Genomic DNA, 8,645 nt, shown 5'->3' on the forward strand with positions numbered 1-8,645 from the left:
CTTAATTCTCTTCCAGTGCAGAGATTATTTGAGCTGGTGGCCACCTGGTTACTGGGGCCCTCAACTGTGACAGCTCATTGCTCAAAGTCTGCCCCTTCTCTGAGGCTTGGGAGGAAAACAGTGCCCACCTCATGGCTGCGACCTGTCCCTTTCTCCATCCCCAGTTTCCTCACCCAGGGGCTGCTACTGTCAGACCCTGGAATAAGCTACTTTGCCCTTCTGGGCCTCAGTTCCTCATCTTTAAAATAGGGACAAACCTGGGCAACATGGTGAAACCCTGTCTCTACAAAAGCATATAAAAAAATTAGCTGGGCATGTGGGCATGCACCTATAGTCCCAGCTACATGGGAGGCCGAGGTGGGAAGATAGCTTCAGCCCAGGAGGTGGAGGCTGCAATAAGCTGTATTTGTGCCACTGCACTCCTGCCTGGGTGACAGAGTGAGACCTTGTCTCAAAATAAAATAAAACAGGGACAATATCAATAAGTATATTAGATAACATGTGTCCTATCCAGAGCTTGGCCCATGGCCCAAGGAAGTGGAGGTTAGTTTTGTCTACTCCTCTGGATATAAATAGCACACATTTCTCATCCACCTACAAAGAAGTCATAACCGTTTAGTGACCAGAAGTTTGTACACTTCAGATCAAGAGAGAGGTTATTCTGCTAGGGCAGGTAACCCAACTCTCCTTACCCTCTTCCCCCAACCCCCATCAAGGGTCTCATAGGAGGCCCCTGGGCACTCAAAATCTAGAGGATGTGGCACCAGGCCCAGCAGTGGGCATGCAGCAGGTGCTCAATAGATATCTCTGGAGTGAACGACTGGAGCAAATATAGGTCTAGACACGTAGGGCCTGTGAAGTTTTCCTGATGGCAGGACCTACCCTTGCCACCCAACCCTCAGGAGCCCTTTCATATAAAGCTAAGCTTTTGGTACCCTTTCGTGGTGTGGTTGCCTCTTCTGGAGGCACAACATGACAACCACTTCTATGGTTGTTGAAGGATAAATTCAGATGTCAAAGGGGAAGAGAACCTTAGAAGGCAGATTCAAATTCCACTTTACAGATGAAGCACTGTAGCCTGAAGAGTTTGGGTAGCTTTTGTAAGTCAGTGGTGGCACCAGCATCAGAGCCCAGGCAGGAATCCTGACTCCCAGTCCAGTGCTCTTCCTCCTCCAGGTCCAGGCAGTACAAGGCATTCACTACCCTATGTGCAGAAACATCTATGTGCATAAGTGGCAAGGGCCAGGGCGTTCCCATCAGACTTCAGAGAGGGGGGGTGTCTCCCAAGGCAAGGGTTATATCTTCTTTATCAGACTGGAGACTCCCACAGGTTAGCACCCCAGAGAGTCTACTTAACAGATGCCTGATGTGTACCCATCGTTGTGAATACAGGCATGAACAACACTGGGTCTGCGCTCTAGAAAGGCTCAGAGTCTGAGGCAGGCTCCTTTCTCCTTTCTTTGCCCCCATCCCCAACCTCACACAGTGTGGGGGATGCAGAGTGGAGAGGGAGGTTGGTGTGGGGTCGAGCAGGGCCTGGGAACTCTGTGGGCTGCCCACAGCCGGGATAGTTCCTTGTCCTCTCCAAATCCCAGAGGGACACTCAGTGTCCAGGAGGAGGAAACTCTCCCCAGCTGCAGGCAACACCCCACTGGGGCCTTGGGGGCGGGACCAAAGGGCTGATCCTCAGCCCAGCCTCAGGAAAACATGACCCCCCACCTTGGATGACCCTCTCCCCACTGTCTGGCTGCTGGAGGTGGAAACTGGGTGGGTGCCCGAGCCCCAGCCCACTCAAGGCAGGGCTGGACTTGGAAAAAATCAAGCCAAGAGCAAACTTCAGCCAGGAGGGGTTTGCACTCCCTCCTCCTCCTGCTCTTAGGAGAGGGCCTGGCAATGGTTCCATCTGGTTGTGTCTGCCAGTTACTAGGTGTCTGGAACAGGCCATTTGGGAGGGAACTGTAGTCCCGGGACTATGCAGCAGCCCTGGCCCCCTGGGAGTCAGCCCTTCTCCAGCCCTGCCCCCAGCAGAAAGCAACTGTTTCCCTGCCCTGAGACAAGGCTAGTGCAGGTGAGGAGTGGCAGCTGGGGTCAGTGGGCAGGGCTCGATTGAGCCTCACATCCCCATTCATAACCAAGGAAAAGCCCAGCTCATTTCTAAACCTTTCTCTCCTCATCTGTGAAATGGTAATAGTCAGACACTCTTCCCTACCACTAAGGCCACCAGCAAGGACACAGTCAAGACCCAGCACTGAGAGCCCACTGGTCCCCAAGATTGGGACTGTCACGCCTGCTGCCTGGACATCCCAGACCATTCAGCCAATATCTGGCCTTGGGGAAAGAAAGAAGCTGGCAGAGGGCCTGGGATAGTATTCGTGGGGACTCCTGCACACCCATCCCCCCATCTCCTCCTCCTCTTCCTGTCTGGTCCCTGGGGCAGAGTCAGAGATATTTCTGGCTGCCTCCTCCAGGCCTCTGGCTTCCCAGGCTCACACAAGTGGTCCCCACATCCCATCACTGCTTTGATGGAGTGAACTGGATGGGAGTTCCCTAGCAGGGGAGGCACATTCGTGTTGGCTCTGCAGATTCATACGTGAGGATCTATGCATATGTATCCTAAGGGGAAGAGAAGTTCCCCTGCCTCTTCCCACCTTCTACTTGGTCATTGTGAGCCACTCATCCTCCCTAAGAAGGCCTGCAGGTAAGGATGGGGAGCTAAACATCTGAATGGCAGATACCATTTTACACATCTGGGCCTCAATTTCCTCACCTTACAATAAGGTGGCAGGAGGAGATAATTATTAAGCTCCATTCCATCCCAAGCTCCATTTTGGGACCCATAGTTTTAGCTGGTCATCCAGAAAAGTTCTGTGTAGTGGGAAAAGTGCCATGGAGTGGGCAGCAGGAGGCCTGGGGCTGTCTGCCTCAAGCTACAAGACCCTGAGCACTTCCCTCCACTGTAAGTGAGAGGATTGAACCATATGAGCCTGAGGTGCCTTTCAACTATGCCCTCCTGACACAAGGTGACTGCCTAGCATTTGTAGGACACAGAAGCATCGGAACACAGTGGTATGGCCCAGCACTTTGGGAGGCCGAGGTGAGTGGATCACTTGAGGTCAAGAGTTCAAGACCAGCCTGGCCAACAAGGTGAAACCCCATCTGTACTAAAAATACAAAAATTAACCGGGTATGGGTTACTCTGTCACTCTGGGTGACAGAGTGAGACTCCGTCTCAAAAAAACAAACAAACAAACCCCAAACCAACGAACCAAACAAACAAAAACCAACAACAGAAAACACAGTGGTATGGGCATACCCTCTAGCGGTCCCCAACCTTTTTGGTACCAGGGATTGGTTTCGTAAAAGACAGTTTTCCACAGACGGCAGAGGGGAAATGGTTTCGGAATGATTCAAGCATATTACATTAATTGTGCATTTTATTTCTATTATTATTATAACATAAAATGAAATACTTACACAACTTGCCATAATGTAGAATCAATGGGTGTCCTGAGCTTGTTTTCCTGCAACTAAACAGTCCCATCTGGAGGTGATGGGAGACAGTGACAGATCATCAGGCATTAGATTTTCATAAGGAGCAGGCAACCTAGATCCCTCTCACATGCAGTTCACAATAGGGTTCGTCCTCCAATGAGAATCGAATGCTGCTGCCACTGATCTGACAGAAGGCAGCACTCAGGCAGTAATGAGGATGGGGAGCGGCTGTAAATACAGATGAAGCTTTGCTTGCTCACTGCTCACCTCCAGCTGCATGGCCTGGTTCCTAAGGTCCGTGGCCCCAGGGTCGGGGACCCCTGCTTTAGAATCAGGCTGGCTGCATTCCAGGCCTAGGTCTGCCACTCTCTGGCTATGTGACTAAAACTCTCGGTGCTTCAGTCTCTTCATATATGAAATAAGGCCATTAATAATTTCTAATTCATAGTGTTGCTATAAGCAATAAATGGATAATATCCATGGGGGGAGAAATAATAGTATCTACTCCTAGGATTGTTGTAAGGAGTTAGTATAAAGTGCTTACAACAGTACCTGACACATGATGCAATTAAAGTGTTAGCTATCATTATTTCAGGAAGCCCTTCTTCCCATCCACAGGCATATGGTCCCCTAGGCAGCCCCAATTCCTTTTCCCAGGATCTGGAGCCTCGCAGCAAGTGTGGAATTCCCATTCCCATCCCAAGTCAGGGGCTTTACGGGATGCTCATCTGCAAAGCAGTGTTGCTACCTTTCCCATTTTTCAGAGAAGAAAACTGAGACTCAAAAAGAGATTGGACTGGCTCAGAGTCAGAGTCAGAAGCCCAAGCCAAATTAAAACCCTGGTCCTGGACCCCAGCCTGGCCCAATGTATTTGCTCCATTTCTGCCTTGTTCTCCAACCTGCCTGTCCCACTTGTCTGAGCTGAAGTGGTGAGCTGGGTATTCATTCTGTCTCAGCTTCTTCCTAGCTGAATGACCCTGGACAAGTTACCTAAACTCTCTCAGCCTCAACTGGGATATTTCAGATACTGTCCCAAGACTGTGAAATAGGTGTTATTATTGGCCCCCATTTTATTTTTTAATTAATTTTTTGATTTTTTTTGAGACAGAGCCTCACTCTGTTGCCTAGGCTGGAGTGCAATGGCACGAGCTCGGCTCACTGCAACTTCAGCCTCCCGAGTTCAAGCTATTCTCATGCCTCAGCCTCATAAAGCACCTGGTATTACAGGCACGTGCCACCACGCCCGGCTAATTTTTTTGTATTTTTAATAGAGACGGGGTTTCCCCATGTCGGCCAGGCTGGTCTCGAACTCCTGACCTCAGGTGATCCACCATTCTCGGCCTCCCAAAGTGCTGGGATTACAGGAGTGAGCCACCGTTCCTGGCCTACTGGCCCCATGTGGAACATGAAGAACAGTTAGGACATTCGCACGAGGGCACAAAGCTGGAAAGATGCAGGTGAAATGGGTATCTCCCCAGCAGCCCTCAGTGCGCCCGCATGCTGCAGGTACTCGGTATATGGTCACTATTATTACCATTTCTTCTAAGGAAATGAGTGACCACACAGGTCTCCAGATGCCCTCCGGGCCCGCAGCCATACAGCCTGCGGGCCACCAGATCACATGAGCCGTACTATCTTTAGCCAGGGAGAGATATTTATAGCCCCCAGGGGAGTTTTTCGCTGCAGGGGAGCCCCAGAGTCGGTGGCCGGCAAACCCAAGGCCCCAGCGGCGGCCTCCGCCCCGCCAGCTCGCCATGCCACGGGTTCCGGAGACCCCGGTGCAGGTGTGGGTGGGCGGCCAGCTCTTCCAAGCCGACCGCGCCCTGCTGGTGGAGCACTGCGGCTTCTTCCGCGGCCTCTTCCGCTCCGGCATGCGGGAGGCGCGCGCGGCAGAGGTGCGCCTAGGCGTTCTGAGCGCGGGCGGCTTCCGCGCCACGCTGCAGGTGCTGCGCGGTGAGCGGCCGGCGCTGGCGGCGGAGGACGAGCTGCTGCAGGCCGTGGAGTGCGCCGCCTTCCTGCAGGCGCCGGCGCTGGCTCGCTTTCTGGAGCACAATCTCACGTCGGACAACTGCGCATTGCTGTGCGACGCTGCCGCCGCCTTCGGCCTGCGCGACGTTTTCCACAGTGCCGCGCTCTTCATCCGCGACGGCGAGCGCGAGCTGGCGGCCGAGCTGGCACTGCCCGAGGCCCGCGCCTACGTGGCGGCGCTGCGGCCCAGCAGCTACGTGGCCGTGAGTACCCACACGCCCGCGCCCGGCTTCCTGGAGGACGCCTCGCGCACGCTGTGCTACCTGGACGAGGAAGAGGACGCGTGGCGCACGCTGGCCGCGCTGCCCCTGGATGCCAGCACGTTGCTGGCCGGGGTGGCCACGCTGGGCAACAAGCTTTACATCGTGGGGGGCGTGCGCGGCGCCAGCAAGGAGGTGGTAGAGCTGGGCTTCTGCTACGACCCCGACGGCGGCACGTGGCACGAGTTTCCCAGCCCGCACCAGCCGCGCTATGACACAGCGCTGGTCGGCTTCGACGGCCGCCTCTACGCCATCGGCGGCGAGTTCCAGAGGACGCCCATCAGCTCCGTGGAGCGCTACGACCCGGCCGCGGGCTGCTGGAGTTTCGTGGCCGACCTGCCGCAGCCGGCCGCCAGCGTGCCCTGCGCCCAGGCGTGTGGCCGCCTCTTCGTGTGCCTGTGGCGGCCGGCCGACACCACCGCCGTGGTGGAGTACACGGTGCGGACCGACGCGTGGCTGCCAGTGGCCGAGCTGCGGCGTCCGCAGAGCTATGGCCACTGCATGGTGGCCCACCGCGACAGCCTCTACGTGGTGCGCAACGGACCTTCCGACGACTTCCTGCACTGCGCCATCGACTGTCTCAACTTGGCCACGGGCCAGTGGACGGCGCTGCCCGGCCAGTTCGTCAACAGCAAGGGAGCGCTCTTCACGGCCGTGGTGCGCGGCGACACCGTCTATACGGTCAACCGCATGTTCACGCTGCTCTACGCCATCGAGGGCGGCACCTGGCGGCTGCTCAGGGAGAAAGCCGGCTTCCCACGGCCCGGCTCCTTGCAGACCTTTCTCCTAAGGCTGCCTCCTGGCGCTCCTGGGCCTGTGGCTTCGACGCCAGAACTGTGACCTCTGGGCCGGCTTTAGGAGAGAGGAGACGCCGCGACTCCTCCCTGAGCTGTGGCTGAGTGTGTGAGGCCGGCCTTAGAAGTAGCTGGCAACTTCCCTCTTTCTACTGAGACATCCAGGTCTGGTGCCTTCTGGTGGTGTGGACATGTTCAAGAAGCTCAGGGAGCAGCGATGATGCCCTCAAATCACTTGGGCTCTGCTGAGAGCTGGTGGGTCACAATGTCAGTGAAGAGGGTAGGGGGAGTTGGGATTTGAATAATCCAGGCTTGTATGTAATGGGCTAGTGATTGAGCATCGCTGGGAGTGACTTAAATGATGTTAATCAAACTGCCAGTAGTAGGCAAGAATTAGGCACCTACTGTATGCCCAATACAGTGTTATGCCTAATGAGAGCTGTAGTTGCCACACAGGGATCCAGGAAGCTTAGAGGGTAACCCAGAAAAAAATCTTAACAGTTACAGGACAACAAAAAGGTTTACACACACTTGATCCACAGAGTTGAAGGCAACATGCAAAAAAAATTAAAACCGTGTACAATATAATAAAGTGCTGAAGAAATCAGGGCAAAGGGAAAATAGGAAGAGGAAAAATATATAACTCCAGAAAAGAAGAGAGTGTGCAAACTTTATGGAGGAGATGAGTAGGATACCATTAGCTGCTGAAAGGGGAGGCTTAGACCATGGGGACTGAGAGCTCAGAAGAGAAGCAGGGTTGGGGAAGGCTGGAGCAGATGGGGAGGGTCTCTGCAAGTCCAACCATACCAGCAGAGCAGTAGTAGTTGGGGCATCTAGAGAGGGGGTGAGACTGGGCCAACTTGTAGCAGATAGTGAGTGAGCTGAGCCTGGAGTGAGACCTGTGGGGGCGAGAGGATTCTTCACGTTCCTTTTTGGGACCCTTAGGGGAGCCCCCAGGTGTAAGCCCTTGCCCACCCTGTTTTTGCCATCATCACAGGGGCAGTGGACTGTTAACTCACATGACTTCAGGTCAGTCGAGGTATGAGCCAAATCCTGCCTCATCTTCCTCAGTTGTAGCCCCTCCTCCACATTCTACAGGTTTGTTCTCTTCCTGTCCTATTCTGCCCTTTGCCATTCCCCGGGCTGGAATGCCTAGTCTCCTCCTCTCTCCTTGTCAGTGCTCTACCATCCTCTGTGCAGCATTGGCTCACCCAGCTCTTCGTTTTCCTGACCTGGGCTGCCTGCATTGCTCATTGGACCCCTGGCTGTAACATCATTGTGTGTGCACAACCACGTGTGCGGATTGTAAGGGCAGAGATCCTGTTAAATGAGCTGGGCGACTTCCCTGTCCGTGATTAAAATGATGATGCCTTGAAAGAACCCAGGCTACAGAGGCCACTAGTTAGGAACCTAGTGCTGACCTCTGTTGTTGGATGAGGACTCTTGTTCCTTCATCAAAATCCCCAGCTCTGGCTTCTGGGCAGATGCCTGTCCCAGCCCTTTCCAGCCTCTCCATGGCCTTGGGAAGACTTCTCTGGGTGGTCCTGATTGGTCTCCATCCACCAGGACCTGAGGCCCATGGGGAATCTTGGCCTCGTCAGAAGTGGAGAATGCAGTGTCGGCGTGGCACCTCCAGGGCATGGAGGCTCGCGCCAGGGCTGCACCTAGCTGCCTCTTCTCCTGGCCTGTGTCCCAAGCCTGGAGAATGCTGCCCTCAGAAGCCTGGGACCTTCCAGCCCTGGAGTAGCCTAGTCTCATAAGTCTCAACAATAAACCCTGACTTTTGCATCTTGTGAATGATGTGCAAGGTACTTTCACATCCGTCTTCCCCTCCAGACCTACCTTGGGCCTGGGAGTTGGGTACCCTCTTCTTGTGGCAGAAACTGACCCACTGGCCCAAAGCCACACAGCATAGCAACAAGAGTTCCTCACTTGTAGTTCTATCAAAGTGTAATTCATTCTTTCTTTCTTTTTTTTTTTTTTTTTTTTTGACACAGGGTCTTGCTTTGTCACTCAGACTGGAGTACAGTGGTAAAATCATGGCTTACTTGCAGCCTTAACCTCCTGGGCT

The 8,645-nt window shown here is 54.1% G+C and overlaps 1 protein-coding gene across 1 annotated transcript; it reads left to right on the plus strand.

Moving 5' to 3' along the window:
* Positions 1–5,176: 5,176 nt before the first annotated feature.
* KBTBD13 (kelch repeat and BTB domain containing 13) lies at positions 5,177–8,390 on the plus strand. The gene has a single exon (XM_054450187.1). The coding sequence runs from the start codon at positions 5,247–5,249 to the stop codon at positions 6,618–6,620; it is 1,374 nt and encodes a 457-aa protein (XP_054306162.1). The 5' UTR covers positions 5,177–5,246; the 3' UTR covers positions 6,621–8,390.
* The last annotated feature ends 255 nt before the right edge of the window (positions 8,391–8,645 follow it).

Source organism: Pongo pygmaeus, chromosome 16 (assembly GCF_028885625.2).
Source record: "Pongo pygmaeus isolate AG05252 chromosome 16, NHGRI_mPonPyg2-v2.0_pri, whole genome shotgun sequence".
In the NCBI taxonomy this organism is placed as follows: Eukaryota; Metazoa; Chordata; class Mammalia; order Primates; family Hominidae; genus Pongo; species Pongo pygmaeus.